The sequence below is a fragment of the Gymnodraco acuticeps genome, unplaced genomic scaffold (genome assembly GCF_902827175.1).
Source record: "Gymnodraco acuticeps unplaced genomic scaffold, fGymAcu1.1, whole genome shotgun sequence".
Classification (NCBI taxonomy): domain Eukaryota; kingdom Metazoa; phylum Chordata; class Actinopteri; order Perciformes; family Bathydraconidae; genus Gymnodraco; species Gymnodraco acuticeps.
The window spans coordinates 166,269-193,796 of record NW_022990015.1 but is presented as its reverse complement, the minus strand read 5'-3'; the positions used below and the strand labels follow the sequence as shown (position 1 = coordinate 193,796).

The window sequence follows — 27,528 nt, the reverse complement described above, 5'->3', positions numbered from 1 at the left end:
GTTTAGGCCCACAAGGCAGAACAATACATAAATAGGCTAAAAGTCAATATTTTGGAATAATGGATAATCAATCAACAAATTAAAATACTTTAATTATCCCAGGGGGAATTACGTTTTGTGAAAGTAGAACCGTATTCGATTTAAAATGAATAGATATTTATAAAAAAATAATTTGAAGTATAAATGTGTGCAATCAAAGACCTTGTAGCCACTGGGACAGCGGGATGTCCTTATATATGGGAATAACAGTCAGTCTCTGTACCACAACATGTGATTAAACATAAGGGATCAACAATGTACTGTATATGAAACGTTTGACACATACAGTCATGATGATTGTACGGGCATGATGTGGGATTTGAGTACAGCAGCACATCACTCTCTCCAGTTATGACTGTATGCCAAAACCCCCAGAGGGATTCTTTGATCTTTGGAACAATGAACTCCTCATCGTATCTCCACTTTAGATTTCAGCTGTCTTGAACATATAGCAGCTGCCATTATAATTCAACTACTAATCTTTGACCTGCTTCTCAAAAAATGTATTCAAAGTGTGACATTCAGCACAGGCTGCCGAGAAATGCACTGCCTCTGCACTGCATTATTAATAAAGCCAGAACCCCTAACTGTGTCACAGGAAAATAAATATCAGAGGGCATTATGTTTACTACCTTGCATCCAGTTTAGATACGAAGTGATTTTTCCTTTTTCCCTACTGATCAAACACATTGACCCGGTATGTTAGTCTGACTGTATGATATATCATTGACTGATTGGCCTTAGTCGGAGACCAGTGCACTTTTTTTGTAGTTGTCTCTGTGCCTTAACGCTGGAGTCTGCTGGTTGCTTTATCAACTGCCTTTTGTGTTTCATCCTAATTTAGGTTGGATTGAAACGTCATCATTTGTGATTTTCTGTCTTTTAGTGTCCCTTGCATCGTCGGTCATAATATCTTGTACATGTCCCACAGTCACATCATTGCCTTTGTACTTCATGCACATTGGATTGTAATTGAAATGTCTTAATGGGCTCGAAGCATTAACAATATTTACAGTTTTCCTGGCATTGTAACCGGAGTTGTTATTTTATAGTCTTATAATTAGGAAACAAAAGTGTATAATACAAATTAGGCTAACATTTGAGTAAACAGCCTTAAAGCTGAAACTCTGCTCTTTAACGTTATAGATGTTATTTGATTGCAAAGCCTGTGTGCTGGAGCTCAGAGCCAAAACAAGGGCAGGTGCATCAATTCCCTTGTTTTTGCATACGGCAATATAATTCTATTTATGATATGACGTGTATCCAAGTTTTTATAATTTGCTTATCGTTTACAGTCTAGGGCATCATTTTTGATGATGAATTATTTCGATATATATTCTCTTAAACAATTCGGTTACATGTTCCAACCTTGAGTAATATGTTTATCTCTGGGTGTAGCTTAATGGATGTTGTCAGCTTATTTTATAGTACTAATGAGGAATATTGTCTCTGTTATGTTAACCATTGCTCTCTTTCTATCAGGACAAGACCACCTTCTGCCTGAGGCAGAGGAGATTGCTATGATAAGTGCTCAGCTGGCTGCTAGGTTCCTCTTCAGCACAGGTTTCCACACCAAGAAAGTGGTACGGGGGCCTGCCAGTGACTGGTAAGCTCCGTCTGCCTCTGGGTTTTTAGATTTCCTCTCTGTTTCGTCCTCTATAACTTGTCTCCCTGTCCTTCCCTGTAGGTATGACGCCCTCTGCATCCTGCTGAGACACAGTAAGAATGTACGCTATTGGTTTGCACACAAAGTCCTGTTTGCATTCCCCAACCGGTTCTCAGAGTACCTGCTTGAGTGCCCGAGCGCTGAGGTCCGTGGTGCGTTTGCCAAACTCATCGTCTTCATCGCTCACTTTTCCCTGCAAGACGGGCCGTGCCCCTCCCCCACCGCCTCGCCTGGACCCGCTACTCAGGTTGGTTCAGACTTCAGCTGAGCTCTGTGGAAAATGGCCTTTTTAATGGAGCCCTCTTTTAGCTGCTTGAATCATAGGTTTCCCGGAAGATAATTAAAGCCGTTTGCATCGCAGGTTACCACTGAGAGGCTTCTCATCCTGCACTTTTCATATTGATGTAACCCTGCTGTCTTCTTGCGTGTTGTTTTCTATGTTTGTATCAGGGCTGTGATAACCTCAGTCTAAGTGACCACCTGTTGAGAGCTGTACTCAACCTGCTCAGAAGAGAGGTTTCTGAACACGGCCGTCACCTGCAGCAGTACTTCAACCTCTTTGTCATGTATGCAAATCTCGGTAAGGAGCGCACAGCATTCACAATCCTGCCATGTACATCTGTTCCTCTGGGAATGATAAAATATAAGATCATGCCAAATGTTATTAATTGTTCGGGACTTAAAGATGTTTCCCCCCTTGCAGGGCTGGCAGAAAAGACCCAGCTGTTGAAGCTGAATGTCCCTGCCACTTTCATGCTGGTCGCTCTGGACGAGGGTCCCGGCCCTCCCATTAAGTACCAGTACGCTGAGCTGGGCAAGCTCTACACTGTGGTCTCCCAGCTGGTCCGTTGTTGTGACGTCGCCGCACGCATGCAGTCCTCAATCAATGGTGAGTGTTTTACCCTTCAGCCACAGAGACATTTGATATGAACTCATGAAAGAGAATTTGAGCCCAATGAAGAAAATATAAATATGATCTATTTGCTTCTAACTCTAAATATCCTCCCCTCCAGGTAACCCTCCTCTCCCTAACCCGTACGGGGACACCAACCTGACGACCCCTGTGATGCCGGTGCAGCAGCTAGTGGCAGAGATCCTGTTTGTGAGGACCAGCTACGTGAAGAAGATCATCGAGGACTGCAGCAACTCTGAGGAGACGGTGAAGCTGCTGCGCTTCAGCTGCTGGGAGAACCCTCAGTTCTCCTCCACTGTGCTCAGCGAGCTGCTCTGGCAGGTAAACGGAAACAACATCTATAATTCTGTAGGTGGCTGACTTGTTTCTGTCCACAAGACTTCAGATTGTGGGTGTTGTGCGTCTGCAGGTGGCATACTCCTACACGTATGAACTGAGGCCTTACCTGGACTTGCTGCTACAGATCCTGCTCATCGAGGACTCCTGGCAGACACACAGGTCAGACTCACTGCTCTGTGGTTCAGTTAACAGTGCGGTTTGTTTTGACTGGGATCTGAATGACTTTTCTTCGTTTGGTTGTGTAGGATCCACAATGTGCTGAAGGGCATTCCCGATGACAGAGATGGGCTCTTTGACACCATCCAGCGCTCCAAAAACCACTACCAGAAACGAGCCTACCAGTGCATCAAGTGCATGGTGGCCCTCTTTAGCAACTGCTCCGTGGCTTACCAGATCCTACAGGTACAGTACTGACGGATGTCCTTTCATTTTCGGTTTAAGAATGTTTGGAAACCCTTTCTGTCTCTCCTAAACACAAGGAAACATATGGCCAAGATGTATTGATAAATGGACCGTGGGCTTTTTTCTTGTCAAATTATAGAAAATGAATAAATGACTTTATAGAGCAGTGTGTTCATCCTTCATTCACAGGTGTACATATGTTCTAATCAGCTTGTGTTTCTTCTGCATACAGAGTAATGGTGACCTTAAACGAAAGTGGACGTGGGCAGTGGAGTGGTTAGGGGACGAGCTGGAGAGGAGACCCTACACGGGGAACCCTCAGTACACGTACAACAACTGGTCCCCCCCGGTCCAGAGCAACGAGACCTCCAACGGCTACTTCCTGGAGCGCTCGCACAGCGCACGTATGACACTCGCCAAGGCCTGTGAACTCTGTCCTGAGGAGGTAATCACATTGACATTTTAACACACACACACGCACGCGCACACACACACACACACACACGCTCATTTATATTACCCATCAGTCTTAGGTACTGTGCTCAGGGAGCCAAACCATTACAGCTCTAGGACACTGTTTGTAGGTAAACATGTGGAAAACATCTGGATTTCAGAACAGCTGCTTAAAGTCCATATCAGACTTGTCTGATCAAACATCAGTATAGAAGAAGTATAGTTTTCTGTTGCATGCAAATATGCAAATATTTGGGAAAACACCTCAGTCACACATATCTGATGTTGCCATGGGAACATTGTAAAGGGGCAGTTTGGCAAAGGGCAGTGACTATCTAGATTGTTTTTGTGAGTTGCTTTGTGAAATGTTCTGTCAAGATGTTTGCCTTCTCTCTAACATAATGGAACTAGATTGCATCTGGCTTGTGGGTTTTAAAGTGCCAACCATTCAACAACAATGTCTCTTCAGAAATCATTACCCGGTTTCTAAAGATAGTCCACAGACCATTTTGTGAGCAGTTCCAAGTAACCTGTGCACGATTTCTGGAAAGACATTGCTAATGAGTCTTAGTCATTTTTGTTGCTGCTTTGAGATCTACAAGTCAAGTGCCATCTGTTTCTATTGTATACGAGAAAAGGCAGACGTCTTCAGCCAATTTCTCCTACACTTGGTTATCCTCACTAAAACAAATCTATTTTCGATTTTGTGGTAAACTGTCTCTTTTTTAAAAAAGGTGTACAGTAGTGAAGGTAAAAAACGAATCCCACATATATTGTGTATGAGCCAGAGGAGCTTAAACATCACACAACATGACCAGCTTTTAACTTTGTGTAAAGGTATATATGTATAACACTAATGGTAACATTAATAATCGATACTTTTTATGATTATTTAATTGTTTATCTATCTAATGTCATTATAAATTGATCTTGTTTGGGTTTTTTAGCCAATGCTTTTTTCTGTCCTGAAATGTTATGGTATGATTTTAAAAAAAATGAAAGTGACATTTATTTGATTGGACCCATTTACTAAAAGTGTTTCCAATAAGTCATTAAATGTTGAATGTCCGCCCTAAGCTACAGCCATGAATATGTTGCTATGCTGAATATCGTTTTGTCTTTTAATCATGGCTGCAGTTCACAATGCATACAAATATCATTTTTTGTTCTCACTTAAAATAAGATGTCTGTATTTTTATGTTGACAAATGCAGTCAAGTGACACACTTCTCCTGTAATATTCCACACACAGCTCAAGTGTACTCAGGGAAGCCCAGGGAAGGTCAGTATTCCAGGCACCACAACATCAAAGAAGGAAATGAAATTGTATTAAATAATCAGCAGAGAAACAGTTGGCCTATGTTTAGATGCAACACATTTCACACTTTGTTTAGCTAGAATTGCAAAATGTTAAGTTATTTGTAGCTTTAAAAGTGATCAGAGGCTAGAAGCATTACGCCATGTTGAGTCCTCGTTGATTTTTCCCATTTTGTCAACTTTGCGCCATTTTCTTTTTGTCCTATTTGATATGCATTTAAAAGATAACAAATGTCACATAAAAAGTTAAAAACAGGAGACTAGTGAAAAGCTATCAAGTGCTCGAGTGATAAATGAATTATCACTTTGAGTTGTCAACAGTTGTGTCTACAGTGCATACCTGAGATGTATGTTGTTTTTCTGTTCACTTCTCAAACTGTGTACAATGTTCATGCTGTGGTAGTAACACAGATTGTGACCATAGATACAAGATTAAACTAAATTGCCCTCCTCCATCATGTTGTCCCCTCGCATAGTAAAAGAAAAGGTGCACAGGCAGCCTTTTAGTGTAACTGGCATAATAAATCCTGTTTACAGCGGCACACAGTGAACACATCTTTGTTCTCTCGCTGCACAGAGATTCGCCAAAGCAACATCACTGGAATAGTCCTCCATCTCACACTAGTGCCGTTTTTGTTTTTACTCCTTCCCCCAAACTCAAACTGTGATGCCGCCAGCCACCTGCATCTGATTGAACAAACTCTCAAAACTTCACATTAGTTACATTTAAACTGTGAGGACATCACTGTACTGTGCTATGTTCTCTATTATGCTAATGTAGCCAGAATAATTCAACATGACTTGAACCCAACATACATTTTACTCTCTTCAGTTAGATGGGTGAAACGAAACATTTTGAACATTTGAACGAAGTTTCACAAAAAAACCTTTAACTCAGGGTTGTCAATAATTTTGCATTAGATGTCATCTAGTACTAAATGAGCTTCATGTAAATGTGTTGATAGCCTGTTGTTATTCCACTTAAGACTACATCACGTTATAATGTATGTTACAGAGAAATGTAAAATACCATGAAGCGTAGATATGTGATTAACACTTAAATGATCAGGCTGGTGTTAATTGACATTAATAAGATAACATGTATGTGCAGCCTTGTCTATAGAAAGTGGCACAGTGAGATGACCTCCAGAGGTTTCTTTGCACTTCATGTTTTAGATATTTTTAAAAATGAATTAGCCGCAGCTCTCCAGCTGAGAGGATGCTCTCGGGTGTATAATCCACCCACACACAAAATGAAAACTCGTTTAAACATAATTTACTCGATAACAGAGAGCAGTTGGAAATGTAACTTCCCCACATAACTCAAAAGCTTCAAATTATACCCACTGTTTTTATCCAAATAAACTAGCAATTCCTGCTGTGTAAAATTCATAAAAATACAATCTTTTTTTACTTTGAAAGTGGAAATGAATTTGCGATAACGTTTCTTTCATGTCTGCTAGGAGCCCGATGAACAGGAAGCACCTGATGATCAGGACTCTTCCCCTCCAGAGGACACGTCTCTGTACCCCCACTCTCCTGGGACCACACAGTTTCAGCAGGTAGTGTCTCAGGGACCTTTACACCCTCATGACAGTCGGTGACGTATGTTGTAACTATTCATGCATATTGTGCATGAAGTGGAAGGTTTGTCAGTTTGTGTAGCCATGAATAAAGCCAGAAACAAGGCTTTACAGAATAGTTTGAACATTCAAATACTGTGCAGCTTAATATTTTAGTTTTTAGTTTTTGACTCTGCAGTTAGAGTAATGACAATAATATTACACTATTTGTAGAATTACATTTCATTGATAGGATTGTTTCCAACTCTTGGGATCCAGACCTTTCTAAAAACTCCAGAGCCTCGTCAAGAAACCAAAATGAATAATAAAAAAAAAAAGATGTCATTATTTCCAAAATTCTGCTTTACTCCATATTTTTTACGTTAAAACTTTAAGAAAACCACATTTTCCAAAAATGTCATGAACAGCTTATAAAGGAAAAAGAAATGGCCAGGCCTTAGAGAATTGATCCTTGACTGTTCCTACAGTCTGAGATGTGCCCGGTCTAATTGTTACTGATAGGGCAGCTTAGTTTTTCTTCAGTCTGAGGAGAATCAGCCACCAAGTCATCGATGTAGAAAAATCTGCAGCCTCTGCTTGTTCAGCTGTGATCCTTTAAGTCCTTTGACTTCTCCCGGATATGTCCGTTAAAAGATTAGGATCATTAAAGGATTAGGATGGCAATACTCTTTTTGTTTCTGTTATCGTCAACAAATCCTGTTAAAAGAGCGAAGCAAACAATGCATTAGCCCGTCTCCCAGGAAGCCACGAATCGACTCGGAATCAGACGTGTCCGTGATGATGGAGCAACATGTCACTCAGGGCGAAGCGTGGCGTGTTAATGTTTAAATGTAACAACGGTGCTTTATGGCACAGCAACGAGATCAGGCATTGGATGAACGGACAATATGTGTTAGTGGGATTGGTTTGTTGTTGGTGGTCTTTAATAGGATTTGTCGGTGAGACTTAAAGATTACGCTCATTAAAGGGTTGAAGGTTACGTTTTATTCAATTAAACGTAAGTTACCAGATCTTACTTACTATAACTTGGAAATGGTAATTAACAATGTTTTCAATTTTTGTAGTCAACTTATTTTAGAAGTTTACTGTTGCAGACATTTAATAAACTGAATGGAGTATTTATTAATGATGACATTTTGAAACCATTAAGAAATCTTTTGTGAAATCTATAAACAAAAGATAAATGGAATGAGAAAACATTTAAATAATTGTGTTAATCATCTATTTGTTTATCAGTCTATCAAAATGACTTAAACAACTGTAATACAGGTTTTTAACTGATTATAATACGTTGTTAAACTGCTCCCTCTATATATGTAATGTTAATATTTAATTTACAAATCAATAGGAAAATAATTACTTGAGTATTGTGATGAGTCTCGTAAAGTTCTCATAGACTTATATACAATCTGACCATTGGAGGCGCCCCCTGCTGGCCATTAGACAGACTGAAGGTTTAAGGCAGTAACACTGGTCACCACTTGTTTACAATCCACTGATTTCTGTCCCCTTTCCCCCCCTCCCCAGAACAACCACCCCCATGGGCAGCCGTACACCGGGCCTGCTGCTCAGCACATGAACAACCCTCAGCGCCCCGGTCCTGCCTCGGCCCCGACTCCAGGGCCCGCCCAGACCCCCCCCACCCCAGGCCCCGGGCCCACTCCCGGCCCAGGCCCGCGAGCACAAGATAACTGGGAGAGCACCGAGGAGGTCGCCCCTGCACCTGCACCCGCCCCCGCCACCACCTCCACCGCCCCCGCCCCAGCGCCTGCCCCGCCTAAGGAGTAACGTCCCGCCCCCCCTGCTGTGCCTCGAGCCTCCATCGTCCCGCTCTCCTTCCTCTCATCCTCCGGTCAACAGAGCTCCTCGTCGGGCCTCTCTCTGTCTCTCTGTCTCTTTCTATCTCTGGCCTCAAGGCAGGGCAGAGCTGGTGGCCTCCTCCTCCTCTCCGGGCCACCTCTCGCCTGTGGGGGGGGGGCGCTCTTCCCTGGCCTGGGGCTGCCTGACGGTGCGACAGGGGCCTGCTGGTGGCTGCAGAGGCGAGGGAGTGGAAAAGAGTTCTAATAAAGAAAATGTACCCAGAGCCGACGATGCTGATGCGCTTGTCTACACGACGAAAAGGTGTACATAGTATGTTAATGTTTTTGACTGTTCAGATCCCCCAGGAGCATAACTCTGTGTGGTTTGCTGTTGGGAGATGTTGCAGATATTATGAAAAACAAAAATGGATATTATAAATAAGAAAAATGCCCAAAAAAACCTGTAAGAAGACAACAACTCCTCTTTGTTTTATCACCCATGCTCAGCAGTAAAGTTTGTTCTACCATCGGACGGTTACTGGTCATTCAACTGTAGAAGGACGCATTGTTATTATCATAATTATATTATTATTCTTAAGCTCCTTGGCAACCTTATGACCCATGCCGAATCAACTCACGAGCTGTGGTTGGTTTTAGTGTGAGATCTGGAATGGTTGGGTGGACTTTTACGGTGTTTGGTTGATGTGAAAAAGCAGTGATGCAACATTGTTCTGAAACTCATTGCCTTTCTTTTCTTTTTTGTTTGTTCTGGTAATTAATTCAATCCTTTTTGAAGCTCTAGTTAATATGCTGTAACATTTAGCATGGCTTCTCACCAGAATAGTGTAGCCCGAGGGAAGACTTGTGATCATAACAACCTAAAGCTGTTCTTAATCCACATCTCCAAAAGGGTGTTGTGACCCTTAGGTTTCTTTTTTTTTGTTTTGTTTTTTTTCTACTCATCTACCCTATCTACAATGAGGGCGATATTTTGAACCAATGTATGAATAAGTGGCTTTTCAATTGCACATTATAATCCTACAACTTCAACATTTGGCAGTCCGTTTTTGGTGGGATAGACAGCTTAGCTTTCATATTTAGGAAATCTGAAAAACGAAATACATATGCAACAGAATCTGCACTGGGTTATCTGGTGTTTGATAGACTGTGGTTCACCTCCGTCTCTGCGATAGAGCCTAGTCGTAGACACACTCGTTGACCATCGGCCGCCTTTCTGCCGTGGAGCTGGTCAGGTTTGGCGGCATGGATTTGTTTCGGGATGAAGTAACTAACCCGCGCGCTGTCGCTCCACGGAGAATAGGTTCCCCAGCAGGGTTCACCGTAAGAATAGCGGCTGGTTAGTCATGTTGCAACTCGAGCTAACTTGTAATTCTGTAGGAGTAAAAAGGTAAACATCAGTAAATACTGTATTTAATTGGTAACTTGAATGCATGTATTTTTTCATTTTTTTTGTCTAAAACATACCAAATACTCCTGCAAATGAAAATATTCTGCCCATCGTATTATATTTAAATATTTTTGCTCTTATTTTATAGAATTTATTTTGTTGTATTTCACTAAAAATAGAATTTGATTTAAGAGGAACATTTTTGTCCTTGTGTTATTTTTAAAGAAGATATTGACTGTACAGAGTTCTGCGCCCTGTTTTTTGCCGACTTTTGTTTTGGCCATGGTGTGACGTTGAATTCTGGAGCTACAGTCGCGATGTGGACTTTCACTTTGTGAGGTTTTTTGTGCACAGAAATATAACAAAAAAAGCATTGCGCCCTTAGCAAATAAAGAACATGGAATCTTGCCCGTGTCTCATTTTTCACATGTGGACAATAAACAGTGAACATCTACCAAGCATCACAAGAGTTCATCCAGAAAGTCTGAAATTATACACACAATATTGATGTTTCTGCATCCAGCTCCAGAGGGAACATTTGTAATGTGGTGTATTAGGTAAAAAAGACAATGAGTAATAAAGCTGGGGAAGGTGGTTAATATTCAGAGAAAAGATTCTGAACTTCTGAGATTAAAGTTGTGAATAAATGAGAAAATAAGAGAAATTGAATTTTCTTTGAGATTGTACATTCACAATTTTACCAAAAAACATGTAATTCTCTGATCTTAAAGTCAAATATATTTGGAAAAATTGAAGAGAAAGTATGTTTTGTGACTCCTTTGTAATGACCGCTTCATGTTTAGTTGGTTTACTTTTACATGTACTATTTAGGATATGTGAGTAATTGAATACTTTTTCATTATGTACACAGAGCTAAAACTAATAGTGTCACACGTGAAGGTCCTGGTTATACAGTTAAATCAATGTCCCTGTAACAGTCTATAACAATGAAGGTATGATTTATTGCAGAACTTTTGGATTAAGCTGCATGACTTTACCTAATGTGGCAACAAAATGTGCAATGTTTTAAATGGGGCGCCTAGCCTGTAATACAGGGCGATTCTAGGGGGGGTCAACGGGGTCCAGTGCCCCCGTAACACCGACGTTGGACCCCCTGAAAATGAAAAGTTAAGGATAAACGATTTATTGGCTGACGGAACTAACGTTATTCGTCCTTCTAGTCGGACCCATTAGAGCGGTGCACTCACTTTCACTGTCCGGCTGAAGCGCGCGAAAGAAAAACAAACTTTTAATCTCGGATCAGAGGCTGTTGTATCCAAGCAAGATCGAAACCTACGTTTCTAGAGACTACCACGATAATTGAAGGTGAGTTAAACTATTGTATCCGTTCAATTGTTACAAGGTAAGACTTAAGGTCAGTAAGTGTTGTTGACTAGCGTTAGTGAACTTAGTGGGAGACGTAATCAGCGACAGCGAACAGTTTGCTTTCATTAAAAGGCTCAAACGTTACTTGTGAGCTTTGCATTAATGTTTGGAAAGCTTTTAGCGTGATATACATTCGTCTTTGTGCTATATAGTTGTGAAATGTAACTAGCGGTTATACATTTATATTCTGCGTTGCTGAAGTGTTGTCCTCCCCGTTGTGTTTGCTCTATAGTTCTTCACAAATGAAACGAAAAAAGGAGATGTCCTTTTTCGCGGCAGACAGTAACACAGAGACACAGCAGGAAGTGCAGATTGCCACAGAGAGAGAGCCTGAGGACTTTTCAGGAGAGACTGATCTTGAAAGTGAGGGTTCAGAGCAGGGAGATGAAGAGTCGCAGAGTGAGACAGAGGAAAGATCCGCAAGTGCTGGAACATCAGGTTTGTGATTTTGAAAAACAAATGTGCCTGCTTTAATCTTAGTTACAGTTCAAATGGTTTGTCTCTTGTAGGAGTGTGTGTGTGATACGAATTCATTACATTTTCCCTCGTGTCATAAATCTATTAATATAGATATCTAATTTGTGGTTCTTCATTGCTCTGGTAAATGTGCATGTCATTTATAATGATCTGTTACAATAATAATAAACATATTTATCTTTCTCCACAGATATCAGCAAATGCAAAGAAGAGCCAACAATGCAACCAAACTTTAAATTGTTTCCAAGGACCTTGATGGGCGACCGGAGAAGGAGTTTCAAGGCAGACTGGTACAAGATTCACCCCTGGCTTGAGTACTCCAAAATGTCAGACTCTGCTCATTGTTATGCCTGCAGACATTTTAGCCCTCCGAAAAGCACAGACACTGAATTTGATTCACCTTCAGGTTTCAAAAAGGCTACATACAAAGAGGGGGGATTTGCAATCCATGCCAAATCTGAGCAGCACACGCAAGCAATGATTGCACGGAAAGACTATCGGAGAGCTGTGGCAAATGTACTTGACAAAGAACATAACAAACCGGTTCAAGAAAATCGGGAACATATGAAAACCATAGCTGAAGTGCTGCTACTTACTGCGACACAAAACATTGCTCAAAGCGGACACAATGAGTCAGCAGGCTCGGATAATAAAGGGAACTTCATGGCAATTCTAGAGACAATTGCTAACCATGACAAAGCTGTTAAGAAAAGGTTGACTTCCATTCATAATGCAAAGTACACAAGCGAAATCATTCAGAATGAAGTTCTGTGTTGTCTTGCAGACATGGTTCGATCTGAAATAACAGGAAGTGAAAAACAGTGAAGTCTTTAGCATCATGGCAGATGAAACAAAAGAACAGATTTCTCTTGTAGTCAGGTACTACTTCAACGGTGCTATCCAGGAGAGTTTTCTCCATTTTGAGTCAGCAGAGAGGCTAGAGGCAGCAGGGCTTACTGAAAAAATAATTCACATATTGGAAAGTCACGGTCTGGAATACAAAAACAACCTCGTAGGCCAAGCATATGATGGTGCTGCTGTCATGAGCGGTAAGCACTCGGGTCCAGGCTAGAATCAGAGCGCAAGCTAAATATGCTTTTTATGTTCATTGCAATGCTCACTGTCTAAATCTAGTTTTAGTAGATACAGTCAAAGCTGTCCCAGAAGCAGAGCAGTTCTTCTCCTTACTAGAAAAGCTATACGTCTTCACATCTGGGTCGTATGTCCACCCCAAATGGCTAGATATTCAAAGAGAGATGTACGAAGGTGCACCAAGAGAACTCCAGCGATTGAGTGACACTAGATGGGCATGCCGATTTCTATCTCTTCGTAACATTATGGATAGATTACCGGCCCTCAAGCGAGTACTGCAAGACATAGCCCAAGAACGCAATGGTGAGAGATCTATTGAGGCACGTGGTCTGCTGGCACAGTTGGATCTAGAATTCATTGTGCATCTTGTAACACTCCGTAAAGTGTTTGGAAAAACACAACTTCTCTCTGACATGTTACAATCTTCATCCCTTGACCTTTCAAAAGCTGTTGACTTAGTTGGGTCTTTAGTTCAGACATTGAATGACTTCAGGCAGGAGTCATTTTTTGATAACTTGTGGGATGAAGTGTTGAACATTTCTGAGCAATGTGATACTGCAATACAGCCAGCAGCAAAACGACAAAAAACACTAAGCTCTAAACGCGTTGAAAGCTTCGTACTGACTACTGTTGGACAGAGAGAGACAGAACAAGATACACACGGGTTTCGTACAGCCTTTTTCTACCCTGTCATTGATCAGATGCTCAGTGAGCTTAATAGACGGTTTTCAAAGACAAACTGACATGATGAATAGCATCCAAGCTCTTAACCCCAAAAGTGATGCCTTTCTGAAGAAGACAACTGTTTTCATTTGCTCAGTTGTATGATGCAAATATTGATGACTTGGGGCATGAAGTAAATCAGTTCAGCAGACTTTTAGATGGGGAAATGAAGACTGGCATGCAGAGACCTGATAGTACAGGTGAGCTGGTTCAGTTCATTGAGCCTTATAAATAAGTGTTTTTTGAACTCTTCAGACTCTGCAAAATAGCAGTCGCAATCCCAGTCAGTTCTGCTTCCTGTGAGTGTAGTTTTTCTACATTGAAGCTGGTCAACACTTTTCTCAGATCCACCATAACTGATGAGAGACTGAGCAATCTGGGTGTGCTTAGTATTGAGTCAAGGAGGTCAAAGGCTTTGAATCTTGACTTATTTGTTGACCGGTTTGCCAAAAGTCACAAAAACCGCAGGATTTTGTTGCTGTAATGTGACATTTTGGGAAGGAAGCTACAGCCTGGGATGCAGACACCCTTATGTACAGTAGATGTAACTGTTCATGATATGGTGGCAGTGCAAAAAAGGTACTATAACTTAAGCTGAAACTTACAGTAATGTGTTTTATTTTGTGTAATAAAGTTGCTGAAACCAATACTGTCATCGGAATGATTCTGTAACTGAAATAAATACCAATAACTAGTGCATTGTTTTCTTAATGCGCAATTACTTCATTTTGTCTTTTCGTCCTGCATTTATTGTGCCCTCTCAGAAAATAACTGTCCCCAGCCTGGCCCCCCCCCCCCCCCACAGTCAAATTGGTCTAGAACCGCCACAGCTGTAATACAACCCAGCCCATTTAGCCAGTGACAGAAAATAAGATGGAAGCTTATACGTGTGAAAAAGGTCCTGTAAGTTGTCTGTGACAAACTTTCTTGAAATAATGACTTTATCCCTGAGTTGGTATTTCAAAAATAATGACTTTAAATGTACCTAATAATTTTGTGATACTTAGATTAATATTCTCATTAAAACGAGTTACATGATTTTGGGTTTATTTTAACTTCTGGTTAAGAGGGAGGGGCCGCTGTAACTGGTCCCAAGAAAAATAGAAAGTCTGCTGGTTCAGATTTTGTCAGTGGATACTCTCAGTATCTGCATGTCTTTAAAACACCTTCAATTAAAAAGTGAAATGTGTTCTTTGGTCCATATTAGCAAGAATCTGTGGGTCACAGAAACATCTAAATGTATATTACCAAATAAACGTTGGAACATCTGCACAGTAAAATGTCCCTTTGGATGGACCAGCCTTTTTACTGGAGGTCTTGTCCTGACACAAAAGACACCTTAACCCCTCTCACCCATTTTTTTCAAAGTGCTGTCATTTCGGGACAATATTTCTGTCAAAAGTGATTATACAATGATAGTATAGGGTTTTTCTCAAGTAGATATAAGAAAACACATTTAAATTGACTTATTGTCATTGACCCGTAGCAGTCTAAGCTGGATGTAAGGTTTCCTTCTCAGTCGATAGTGATATTTGATTTATTATTAACTGGTTTGCTTCCAGCCCAATTTCCAGGCTTCTAAAATCAAAGCATCTTTCCCACATTTGAGTGAGTGTGTGGCTACAGAAAAAAATAAAAATCATTCGAGATTAGAATCCTTTGGAACACATTTTTATTATCAAGAAAGTCAGGTTTAGTTCTCCTTCTCCTGTACGGTCTTTGTTCCACGCAGTCTGCCGGTACGGCGGGCAGCGATGAGACCGACCTTACGACCAGCGGGTGCGTCCCTCCTGATGGTGGAGGGCTTACCAATATGCTGATGGTTTCCACCACCGAAGGGATGCTCAACGGGCTGCACAGAGGGGAAGAGAAAAGGAGATCAGTCTCAGGAACCTAAGGTAATGTATTGAACCCAACTTCAGCGTAAACACAAGCTTTGCAGAAAGACTGCCACCTTTAAACTGTTCCCTTTTTTATCCTGACCAAAATAATTGGATACCCAAAAGGATCCGAACATTTATCACATGTGTCCAACTCTTGAAATGGCACTAACTCATAATGGAATCACTTTACATTTTGTTACACTAAACTATCACAATAAGATACCCAAATTCTGGCATTCATCAAATCGAATTCTTTACTCCTCCACCATAACATTGAACATGGCAGCTTTCCCCAATCATTTACATGGGAAGGTCTGATTTGTGCAAGGAATAAAAAAGTAAAATATAACTACAAGAAACGTACATAACTCGACCTCATCCTAGAACAGAAAACCCATCTCTTTTCTTTTATTGTCCAGCAGATTTACTTGCTGTAAATAATTGTCATCACTAGAACACCAGATACTGGTAACATGACCTACATGCATAGCTGTTGCATGGGACCAACATGTTGCAAACTAGTTGTTACCTTGTTTGCATCATGTATAAGACAATGTGTTCACTTACGTTCATGGCCACACCACGGACACGAGGCCAGCAGTTTCTCTTGGCCTTGTACTTGTGGTAGGCACGACCAGCCTTCAGGATGGGCTTGTCAATACGTCCACCTCCAGCAACAACACCTTTAGAAACACACAGAGCCGAGTCAGTCAGAGTGCACCGATTCGATCCAATCCTCAAGTTCCAACACCAATTTAGCACCTGTCAACACTAGCTTCAAACAATGTCGAAGTGGCAGCGAGGTTAACAGCGAGGGTCCTTACCGACGACGGCTCTGTTGGCTGAGGCGATGACCTTCTTGGAGCCTGAGGGCAGCTTCACTCTGGACTTCTTGGTGTCAGGGTTGTGAGAGATGACGGTGGCGTAGTTTCCTGACGCGCGGGCCAGCTTGCCTCTGTCTCCGGGCTTCTCCTCCACGCAGCAGATGATGGTTCCCTCAGGCATGGTGCCGACGGGCAGGACATTGCCAATGTTCAGCTGAGCTGTGAGGTAAAAACATAGAAAGACATTCACTCAATCATACACTTCCAACCAACATTGTAACCCAAACTCCACCCGATAACAAGCACTGCACTTTAAAAAGAACCTGTTCATTGAACACTATTCCTACAGTTTAATTTCACAACACTTGATGTCACTTTAGGCCAACAGTTTTAAAATAATGCCATGTGTTGAGGCAACATTAATGCCTGTACACCAAATAAAGACCCCCTACATGGAATAGATTCTGTAAGATTTGCAAGTTAGTTGAACGTTCAAAAGAAAACTGCATTCAGTATTTCTTACTAAAATCAAGCCATATTATGCATTTTAGCAGACTTCTTAACTTATTATTTAAATCCATCAATAGGCCCTGTGCTAGCTATACAACAGCATCCCCCATGGCTGTTTCAAACCAGCTTGATCCATTTACATAACAGGGACTTATATTTCCGAGTCTAAAAAGCAACATTATATATCTAAATAGGGCTTTTATGCTAATGATAGGATTTGGGTATAGCTGAGACTACACACAAGAGTACTATGATCATCTGCTTTAAGATGCATCCATCAGTCTACTTTTCTTACCCTTCTTGCCGCAGTAGATGAACTGTCCGGTGTGGATGCCCTCAGCAGCGATGAAGAGCTCGGTCCTCTTCTTGAACCGGTATGGGTCGCGGAAGGCCACTTTGGCCAGGGGAGCACCACGGCCGGGGTCATGGATAATATCCTGAGAGGGCAGAGAAAAGACAATGTCAGTATTCACCTATCCAGTAAGACTTCCATATGGTCCTAAAAACAGTGTCAGTCTTCACTTACCTTCACGATCCCCTTGATGTATCCATGGCGTTCAGCGAAGTCAATGTGACGGAGTTTAGCAGCACCTTTTCTGTGCTTAACGTGGGCTTTGAACACGGAGCCCGCACCTTTTCTCTGTCCCCTGATTACACGTCCCATCGTGTACTGAAACAGGACGAGAGACAGCGTTATTTACCAGCCTGACATGTGAGTGAGTGCTAACATTGAGGCTAATTCTTACAGATATATACTGTCTTTAATAAACACATTAGCTTTTTTCAGTGAAGTGAACTTCAGCGACCATGTTATTATCGGGCTAAAACTAGGTTAAAAAGCGACTTGTATCTCACATTTACATAGCAAAATACTTAACTTTTAGGCTATCGTTAGCATAGCACACTTTGCAACGTAACTTACTTCATGCTAACGGTACGATACAGTGTTTGACACCAAGACAACAATCTTGCTCCTAACTCACTGTCAGTTATTCACGAACTAAATTATTTCCCTCTTCCCTAAACGGTATTCATTAAATACAGATATACATCCTGTGTGCAGTGGCTGCCGGCCCTTTAGCCGCAACACACTGCTAACCATGTCAACGCTGAGCTACACACAAACACCTCAAAATGCTTTAAAACTAACTTCTGACGCTAAAATACTCAAACGGACAGGTTCTTATACACTTAATCTACGACAATAAAGGTTTGTTTAAAGTGGATGAACTAAGAAAAACGTGATTTAAAGCAGATTTTGTCAAGGGAATCGTACAGAAGATGTCCTACCTAAACTCCGTTGACGGAAAGAGGAAGTGCAAGGGGAAAAGCTGAGGTTTTCTTCCGGAGAAATCGCCGCAGAGCATTGTGGGATTTGGAGGCAGATACACATATCCGTTCAGGAAGTATAAAGTGCATCTGAGAGAGTTCATCTTGTACAGTGGATAATTAAAGTGTCTTTGTGTGCTCTTCCGTGTACAATTATATAATTCTTACATAGCTGTAAATGCATGCAGGTTATATTAACATGTATATATATGTTTTACCCCTCCTTCCTTTCTCTCTGTAACAAATCACCTCTGGCTGGCAGAGTACTTTCTGCTCCATAGCTTCTCTTGGACTTAAAATCACACTACATTTTACATTTATATATTCAGTTTAATATTTAATATTCCATATATACAGGGGTTAAGTTGGGATTTGATATGTGGGGGGGCTCTGTGTGGAGGTGCGAGAGGGGGGTGGAGGTCGAGGATCTCATTATTTGACCTTAAGGGATATACACTGTGGCCCTAAAGCAACTGCTCCATTATCTGTATCAAATGCACGCATTGATGCCACCAAATGTCACAGTCAAAATAGAAAGTACTACAAATAAACTGGAATTCATTTACATCTTAAATTATTAATATATATACACAAAAAAAGGTTTACAAATATCCAACCTTCAAATTGCTATTTTAAATCAACACTGCTCTGCACACTTGCTAAAGAACATTTGTCTGGAAATCTCAATTCATTTGTAGGGCTGCGTGAGTATGGCCAAAAGTATGGGAGTAAATCTCACTGTAAACTAGTTAATCATCACCAAATTCTGTGTTATTATGACCGATCATAACTCAGCTTTATGCAGATATACATTTAGCATGGTGTACAGGGCCGGTTTTTGGCAGTCGCCTAGGGCGGCAGATCGCTGCGGTGGCAGCTCTGGGAGGGAAAAAAACATTTTTGACTGTTTGCGCTCATCCTAATTTTCGGCCTTGATGTAAAAACATTCATAATTAAGTAAATGTAACACCCTTTTCACCCCAGTTACACTTTTCATTTGCCCTGTACGATGGGCGCTGTAAGTGATGAAAGTGCAGGGGTGTTGGCTTATCAGGCGCCCGCAGCTCACAGCTAAAGTGGGCGTGGGAGCGAGCAAGAGAGATAAATGCAATTTATGTTAACACATATTTCCAAGGCACTCCTTTATAATTATTGGGATGAACAGGTTTGAAATCATTTCAATGTATACTATAGGACAGTAAACCAAACATATCGTTTAAAACCTGAGAGATACAAAAATATGCATAAATAAATGTTAACTATAAAATAAGATATGAATGAACACCAAAAATAAAATAAGTTGCATTGATTTGTTATTGGCTATGGTATGTTATTGGTTATGTTCACACACCGCTGCAGACTCTGCACGAAGGAGACACACGTTCACTAAGCGGAAAAACGATATCCTGTCACAGAGATCTGCTAATTTAAAGTAAAGTCAACTCATATCGACCCTAAATAAAGTCTATATTAACAACGAGAGATGTTTTAACATATGGCTTAAACAAATGACAAATGAGCGAGGGTGATGACGTCAGAGCATCGTCCTATGTGCCGGGGCTGAGCCCCGGACAGCCCCGGCCCAATTTAACCCCTGCATATATATATATATATATATATATATATATATATATATATATATATATATATTGCTTTATATTTTGTTATTTGTAAATTCAACATGTATATTTCTACTTTCTTGTTTATTTCTAGTCTTTTTAATTTTGCATTGTACAATGCCATGTATTTTTATGCTGCTGCAACACAAACATTTCTCGAATTGGGATCAATAAAGTACTATCTTATCTTATCATATCTCTTCATTTGGTTTTCAGAAGTACTGTCATTTAAGGATGATCGACTTGACAACAAAACATAAGGCTGCAAAAGACACCAATAACCAATGAATGATAAGAGATAGACAAAAGGTGCAGTTACAATGTCACATTTTTACGTATTTTGAGGGAAGATATAAATACATTCTGGTTAACTAAGTATGGGTTTCTGTCATCATAAACATATCTAGCAAATCTAGATATTTGTATCCAACTTTAAGAACCTTAAAGCAAACCTACTAGTATTTAAGTGTTAGACAAACTTCCTAATATTAAAATATAGAACAGGAGAGTAATATTGGTAGAATGATTAACTTACTTTTTTCTCTTCTTTCAAAAGAAGAGTAAATGAACTCCAGAAGATGGCAGTATTGCAACACAAAGGACACCAAGACTGTGGTTGTTTCAAGTCTTAACAGGAAAAGTAAGTAAAGTGTTTGTGTTAAGAATTTTGGATCTTAACATAAAAACACAAATTAGCGTTTGTATTAACCCTATATATACTGTATATTGATGTTCTTCTTATAAAGAGAACATGTGCAACAGAGGGAGATACTTAATCAGAAAGGGAAAAATGGAACATGACTTGTAATTCCTCGTTTATAAACAGTTGTGTGTCAAATTTCTCAATCAAACTATTTAGATGGCACCGCTGTTAACGTGGGAAATTGAAATATTTCAGGTTGTATAACTTTGTTTTCTATCCACATCATCTCTCCAAGATTTTTTTTTTTTTCAGTCTTGCACTGCAAATGTATTAAAGGTAGCCTATTGTGCTAAATCCACTTTTTCATGTCTTTTATACATCAACATGTGTCCCCTCTGTGTAAAGAGATTCTAAAAGTTTCAGGAAAAAAGATTTGCTCACTTTTTGTCCTGATCCATTTATAAAAACCTGTCTGAAAATGAGCTGATCAGATTTTGGCCACTTTATGATGTCATAACGATTTTTTGGCTTATGCAACCATTAGCCAATCACCAACCAAGGTAAGAAGAAGAACAAGAACAAGAAGAACAAGCAGAACAAGAACAAGCCGACTCCGAGCTATCTGACTTCAGGCGAGCTTTTTGAGACCTCCCCCGGCTGCGATCGGCTATTCTCGTCTACTTTCGAGGCGAGCCGCAGCTCGTCTCAAACAAGCCTATTGTGTTCTTTTTAACCAAATATCTCTCAGAGGGGCGTGGGGAGTGGCTCCTTATTTTCATCTAAAGTAACAGACAGAGAATCAGCACTTTGGAAACAGGGCTGAAAGCTGGTGTTTCAGCCAAACACTTCAGAGACATGTTTTGTATACATCTATAATATATATTGATGAAAAACAGTATATTAGGGGGACCTTTAAATCGAGCTAGTTTTCTGGGAGCCCTGATTGGAGTAAAAATATACTGTATATTGCTGACGATTTTAAAGATGTGTCAAGCATGACTCTAGTCTAGGGGGAGACATTGTGTTAGTTTTCAGATAAATGTAAACAAAGGTTGAGTCCTCTTCCCTGTATCGTTTGTTGTTACAACACATTGATTTATTGATTTGAACAATATTTATCTAACAAATAGTTCAGTGTTGGAACCTGCAGTGAATTACACAGTAGAGACAGGTTGAAATTGGATTCTCATGGTTTATTTAGTGATAACTCAACTTGTCTCTCACTCTTTAAATAGGATGATCTTTTTGGTGTTTTGTCATCACTGATGCCTAATGAGTTCAGCTCAAACTCCTGGGTGTTTCTTCTCACCACGGAAGAAGAAAAGGTGTTGCGCAACAGATGGTTCCCCTCCTGAGATCACAGCGTCCCACTGGAGGAACAACACTGCCGTGATTAATGAGCACACACACACACACACACACACACACACACACACACACACACACACACACACACACACACACACACACACACACACCACACACACACACACACACACACACACACACACACACAGTAGTTTGACACTGCAGGTGATAAATATGTGGTTCAGTTATTATGATACTGCATTGTTTTATACAGTCCCACTGGTACAACATGTATACATAACACACACACACACACACACACACACACACACACACACACACACACACACACACACACACACACACACACACACACACACACACACACACACACACACACACACACTGTTTTTGTCCTGTACTATTCTTTTCTTTTCAGATACACACCCCTGCAGATCTGTATTCCTGTGAGGAAAGACAAAGATGTCCTTTAGTAAAGAGGCTCCAATTCATCAAAATCAGACAATATTTGTTTAATGACCCAATTTTCAAGTCGATTTTTTCTATAAAGCACTTTTAAAAGCAACAGGGTTTTGCACCAAAAGGTATCACAAAGCAGGATATATGTCTTAAAGCATTTATGTCATAGATGTTTCGAAACCAAAATATTTTATAACAGCACGCACATTAACAAAATGTCGGCCTTAATTAAGGTAGTGTACATCTTAAAGGCGTTTACAGACTCCAACTGTAATATGGAAACACTGTGTTCACCTCAGATCGGAGATACATATGCTGACAGATAGTAGTAGCTTTTTGCTCAGTAATTTCATTTCTGCGTTATCTTTTTGTGAATCTGCCTTGGGGACGGGGCAGATAGCTGGTGCAAGTGATTTTCAATTCATGGTGCTATCAGTGGCTGTAATCCAAACTGTGAAACACCCCTGAGACTTGACAGTGATGTTGTCTCGCATGTTGATCATGATGGCGAGGACGACTGTCTGTCTGTCAGTCTGTCTGATGCCAACAGCTAACAACACACATAAGTGCTGGATGATTGTGTTGGGATGCAACAGAGATTTCTTCTCAATTAAAACACAAAAGATTATTTTTGGGCTGAAGAGTTCTTGATGTGTGAACCAACATTAGAAGAGTTCTCATCCAGTTCCTTGGCAGCAGAAGCACTGTGCCTGCAGATAAAACAACATCTGATTATCTTGATTGCACAATCCTTTCCAGCATCTTTTTATTGTCTTTGTGAATTTGTTTAGTGTGACAGTTTCTAACAGTCAAGATTACAAGTACCTATTTTTAGCTCAGAGCCTTTAACCTGGCTCATTTGCTCCTCTATAACTTGAACCAGCTGAGAAAGCGAGTGACTCAGTGAGAATGAGTAAGAAACTCTGAGATCAGATGGATAAAATGAGTAATGTTAACGGGGCCGCTCGGAGTGACAAACCTACAGGGAATTATCAACAGACTTTCCAGTCAGCTCTACATGGATTTGAAAATGGTTTCCCATAATTGTTTTGCTTTTGTCATGCTCACTGCGATCCATTTACTTGCTCCTTTTACACTGCAAATGTCACCTCTGTGGGAAAACAAAGGATTATCTTATCAGATAGATAGATAGACATATAGATAGCTAGATAGATAGATAGATAAATGAATAGATACACACATACATAAATACATAGATACATTGATCCTAAATTGGGAAATAATTATGCTATCAACATCAATAAATACATATACACACACACTAGAAAACTTAATATCCATGTATATATAGATTAGTCAATATTAAATAGAAAAACATATCTAAGAATACATTATAATAGACCAAACTACCACCAATAAAATCATAACAAAGGATACTTTAAAACCAGAACTGCACATTTATATATTGTTTAAAGTTTATTCAGTATATAAGTCTGCAAAGTAGTTTCGTTTTTTCTAATTTACATTTCATTTTTCATTTAATTTCAAACCTTTATTTAATCAGATTGGTCCCTTGAGATTATAGATCTCTTTTTCAAGGGAGACCTGCAGCATATAGGTTCCACATGAAACATAAAACAATAAAGGACATCATACATTATTTACAGGCAAAAGGTGTGAAAATGAGATTGAGTGTTTGGAGTACATTTATCTGACAGTATCTCATCTCGTGCCATCACAATATGTAAAGCGTTAAAGCCTCTGAAGAACAGCTCAGGCTACATGGTGTAAATGAGCTGATTTATTGTGGAGATGAACGCACTCAGTCGGACATTGGCTGTAAGAAAGAACATCTGTTTTTGAAACCACAGGCCTGTATCATCTGTATATTTAAGTATGAACAGAGTCTGTCATGGTTAAACTCTGCACTACAGTACAGTTTATAACAAGTCATATTTAGTGGTGGGAGAAGTACACAGCAAAAACCACAGTGTACATTGTACTCTATAAGAGTACATTTAACACCAGTCTCGGTGTGTTTATAGGTCCAAGAGTTTGGTGTTGTCAGGTGGGTGGAGGGTGTCTGGAGGACGGGCTTGGGCTGACAGCCCAGGGGCACAGCGGAGGACCCGGAAGGGGTCTCGGCGGACGGCCCGGGGGCAAGGCAGAGTTAAAAAAGGGGGACTCGGGCGGACGGCCCGGGGGCAGGGGACTCGGGCGGATGGCCCGGGGGCAAGGCAGAGTCCAAGGTGGGGGACTCGGGCGGACGGCCCGGGAACAAGACAAAATCCAATGAAGAGTCAGGGGACCGGGCCCGAGGGCGAAGACAGGTGACGGCGGGACCTCCAACGGAACAAGACTTGGGATTGGCAGAACCCCCGGCAGAAGAGTCGTCGGCGGGACCCCCAACGGGATAGGACACCGGGTTGGCAGGACCCCCGGCAGGAGAGTAGTCGGCGGGACCCCCAACGGGACAGGACATGGAGCTGGCAGGAACCCCAGCTGAACCTCCAACGGCACAGGACATAGAGTTGGCAGGACCCCTGGCAGAAGAGTCGTCGGCGGGACCCCCAACGGGACAGGACACAGGGTTGGCAGGACCCCCGGCAGGAGAGTAGTCGGCGGGACCTCCAACAGGACAGGACATGGAGCTGGCAGGAATCCCAGCGGAACCTCCAACGGCACAGGACATAGGGTTGGCAGGACACCCGGCAGAAGAGTCGTCGGCGGGACCCCCAACGGGACAGGACAAAGGGTTGGCAGGACCCCCGGCAGGAGAGTAGTCGGCGGGGCCTCCAACGGCACAGGACATAGGGTTGGCAGGACCCACGGCAGGAGAGTAGTCGGCGGGACCACCAACGGGACAGGACATAGAGTTGGCAGGACCCCCAGCGGAACCTCCAACGGCACAGGACATAGGGTTGGCAGGACCTCCAGCGGAACCTCCAACGGCACGGACATAGTATTGGCAGGACCCCCGGCAGAGGAGTAGTCGGCGGGGCCTCCAACGGCACAGGACATATGGTTGGCAAGACCCCCGGCAGAGGAGTAGTCGGCGGGGCCTCCAACGGGACAGGACATGGAGTTGGCAGGACCCCCAACGGAACCTCCAACGGACCAGGATATTGGGTAGGGACTTGAGACATGACTCGAGAGGAGACTCGAGAGGGAACTAGAGAGGGAACTCGAGAGGGGACTCGAGAGGGGAACCGAGGAGGGACTAGAGGAGGGGCTAGAGGAGGGACTAGAGGAGGGACTTGAGAAGGGAACTCGAGAGGGGAGGGACTCGAGAGGGGACTCGAGAGGTGACTCGAGAGGTGACTCGAGAGGGAACTGGAGAGGGAACTGGAGAGGTGACTCGAGAGGGAACTGGAGAGGGAACTGGAGAGGGAACTGGAGAGGGAACTGGAGAGGTGACTCGAGAGGGAACTGGAGAGGGAACTGGAGAGGGAACTGGAGAGGGGACTAGAGAATTGACTAGAGGAGGGACTTGAGAAGGGAATCGAGAAGGGACTCGAGAAGGGAACTCGAGAGGTGACTCGAGAGGGGACTCGAGAGGGGACTCGAGAGGGAACTCGAGAGGGAACTTGATAGGAGACTCGAGAGGAGACTCGAGGGAACTTGAGAGGAGACTTGAGAGGGAACTCGAGGGGTGACTTGAGAGGGGACTTGAGGGGGAATTTGAGAGGTGGCTTGAGAGGGTCGATTCGCCAACAGAACACGGGGGGCTGGAGTCGGCCTGAATGCCGAAAGGGCACGGGGAGCTGGCGTCGGCTGGTATGCCGACAGGACACGGGGAGCTGGCGTCGGCCGGAAACGAGGGGCTGGAGTCTAAACCATGGTTGCTGGGGCCAGGACTGGGGCTGGAACCATGGCTGCTGGGGCCTGTACTGGGGCTGGAACCATGTATGCTGGGGCCTGTACTGGGGCTGGAACCATGTCTGCTGGGGCCTGTACTGGGGCTGGAACCATGGCTGCTGGGGCCTGTACTGGGGCTGGAACCATGGCTGCTGGGGCCTGTACTGGGGCTGGAACCATGGCTGCTGGGGCCGGAACCATGGCTGCTGGGGCCAGAACTGGGGCCGAAACCATGGCTGCTGGGGCCAGAACTGGGGCCGAAACCATGGCTGCTGGGGCTGGAACCATGGCTGCTGGGGCCTGTACTGGGGCTGGAACCATGGATGCTGGGGCCTGTACTGGGGCTGGAACCATGGCTGCCGGGGCCTGTACTGGGGCTGGAACCATGGCTGCTGGGGCCTGTACTGGGGCTGGAACCATGGCTGCTGGGGCCTGTACTGGGGCTGGAACCATGGCTGCTGGGGCCGGAACCATGGTTGCTGGGGCCTGTACTGGAGCCGGAACCATGGCTGCTGGGGCTGGAACCATGGCTGCTGGGGCCGAAGCAAGGGTTGACTCCAGACAGAACACACCGATGCGTGTGGTGTCATAATGGGAATTGGGAGGCAGGGAGCCAGCTTGGCTGGGGCTAGCAGGCAGGGGATAACACACCGAGAGGAAATCCAAAATCCAGCCAGGTAAGAATTTCACCAAGTCTGGCTTCTCCGTAGCCATCTGGTGCGCCTCTGCCAGAGCTGCCTCTTGCTGCTGAACCCCGGACGCTCCCCTCCATCGATCAGAGCAGTTAGCCAAAAAAAAAAGAAAAATCCAATAATTCCTGCTCAAAAGGATCTGCTGGGCCCATATTTGGTTAGTTCCTTCTGTCAGGGTTGAGAGAGGCAAGCAGGACCCAAATGCAGATGAACAGAAAATACCTTTATTTCAAGGTTTCAGACAGAACTCTTCCCAGTGAATACGGTCTAACAACAACAAGGAACTAACAAAGACTAACAGAACACACAGAATCTAAATGCACACATGACTAATCAAACAAACAAGAGACAGGTGAGGAGGGAGGAGAAAACACAGGGGCACCAGGTGAACACAATCAGCTCTGAAATCTGAAAACTGAAAACTAGATTTATTGCTGATGGATTATCAGAAATCATTTCAAAGTGACACAGACACATTGGATTAACCTATGGATTAACCTTCAGCACCGTTTTTATCGTTTTAATGCCATTGAAGACAACTTTTGATCAGAAAACAACAAAGGTAAGACATATTGCCATGTTGGCTACCTAATGCTACGTGGTGTGATGTCTTTGTTAGCTTCTCATGTCGCGAGTTCGGACCGGTCAGTAATTATACTAATACCTGTCGAATCTGTGCAATCTCAGTTTGCTAATCAATATCTTGTTTGTGCTATACGATAAGTAATAAGGGTATTTTAATGTGAGTTCTGTGCTAAGTGTGTTAGCATTTTTTCGCTCAGGGCTAATTCAGAGCCTTTGTTATTACCCTTATGTTTCGTTTTG

The 27,528-nt window shown here is 42.4% G+C and overlaps 2 protein-coding genes across 8 annotated transcripts in view; one reads left to right on the top strand and one right to left on the bottom strand.

Moving 5' to 3' along the window:
* Positions 1-10,662, top strand: part of usp9 (ubiquitin specific peptidase 9) — a 39,043-nt gene extending 28,381 nt beyond the window's left edge. For 4 of the 7 annotated variants that reach the window (XM_034213571.1, XM_034213569.1, XM_034213570.1 and 1 more), the window contains 11 exons: positions 1,522-1,645; positions 1,727-1,952; positions 2,156-2,285; positions 2,391-2,594; positions 2,719-2,939; positions 3,028-3,116; positions 3,203-3,359; positions 3,592-3,804; positions 5,064-5,093; positions 6,592-6,690; positions 8,239-10,662. In XM_034213571.1, the coding sequence (XP_034069462.1) occupies positions 1,522-1,645; positions 1,727-1,952; positions 2,156-2,285; positions 2,391-2,594; positions 2,719-2,939; positions 3,028-3,116; positions 3,203-3,359; positions 3,592-3,804; positions 5,064-5,093; positions 6,592-6,690; positions 8,239-8,499 (1,754 nt within the window). In that variant the 3' untranslated portion in view covers positions 8,500-10,662. The remainder of the gene's footprint in view (positions 1-1,521; positions 1,646-1,726; positions 1,953-2,155; positions 2,286-2,390; positions 2,595-2,718; positions 2,940-3,027; positions 3,117-3,202; positions 3,360-3,591; positions 3,805-5,063; positions 5,094-6,591; positions 6,691-8,238) is intronic. The other 3 variants (XM_034213574.1, XM_034213572.1, XM_034213576.1) reach the window with 3 other exon arrangements.
* Positions 10,663-15,250: 4,588 nt separating this feature from the next.
* On the bottom strand, positions 15,251-18,148 carry rpl8 (ribosomal protein L8). Its single transcript, XM_034213577.1, has 6 exons — positions 18,104-18,148; positions 17,340-17,483; positions 17,109-17,250; positions 16,304-16,522; positions 16,047-16,162; positions 15,251-15,448 (listed from the first exon to the last, which is right to left on the bottom strand). The coding sequence occupies exons 2-6, from the start codon at positions 17,475-17,477 to the stop codon at positions 15,290-15,292; spliced, it is 774 nt and encodes a 257-aa protein (XP_034069468.1). The 5' UTR covers positions 17,478-17,483; positions 18,104-18,148; the 3' UTR covers positions 15,251-15,289.
* Positions 18,149-27,528: the final 9,380 nt, after the last annotated feature.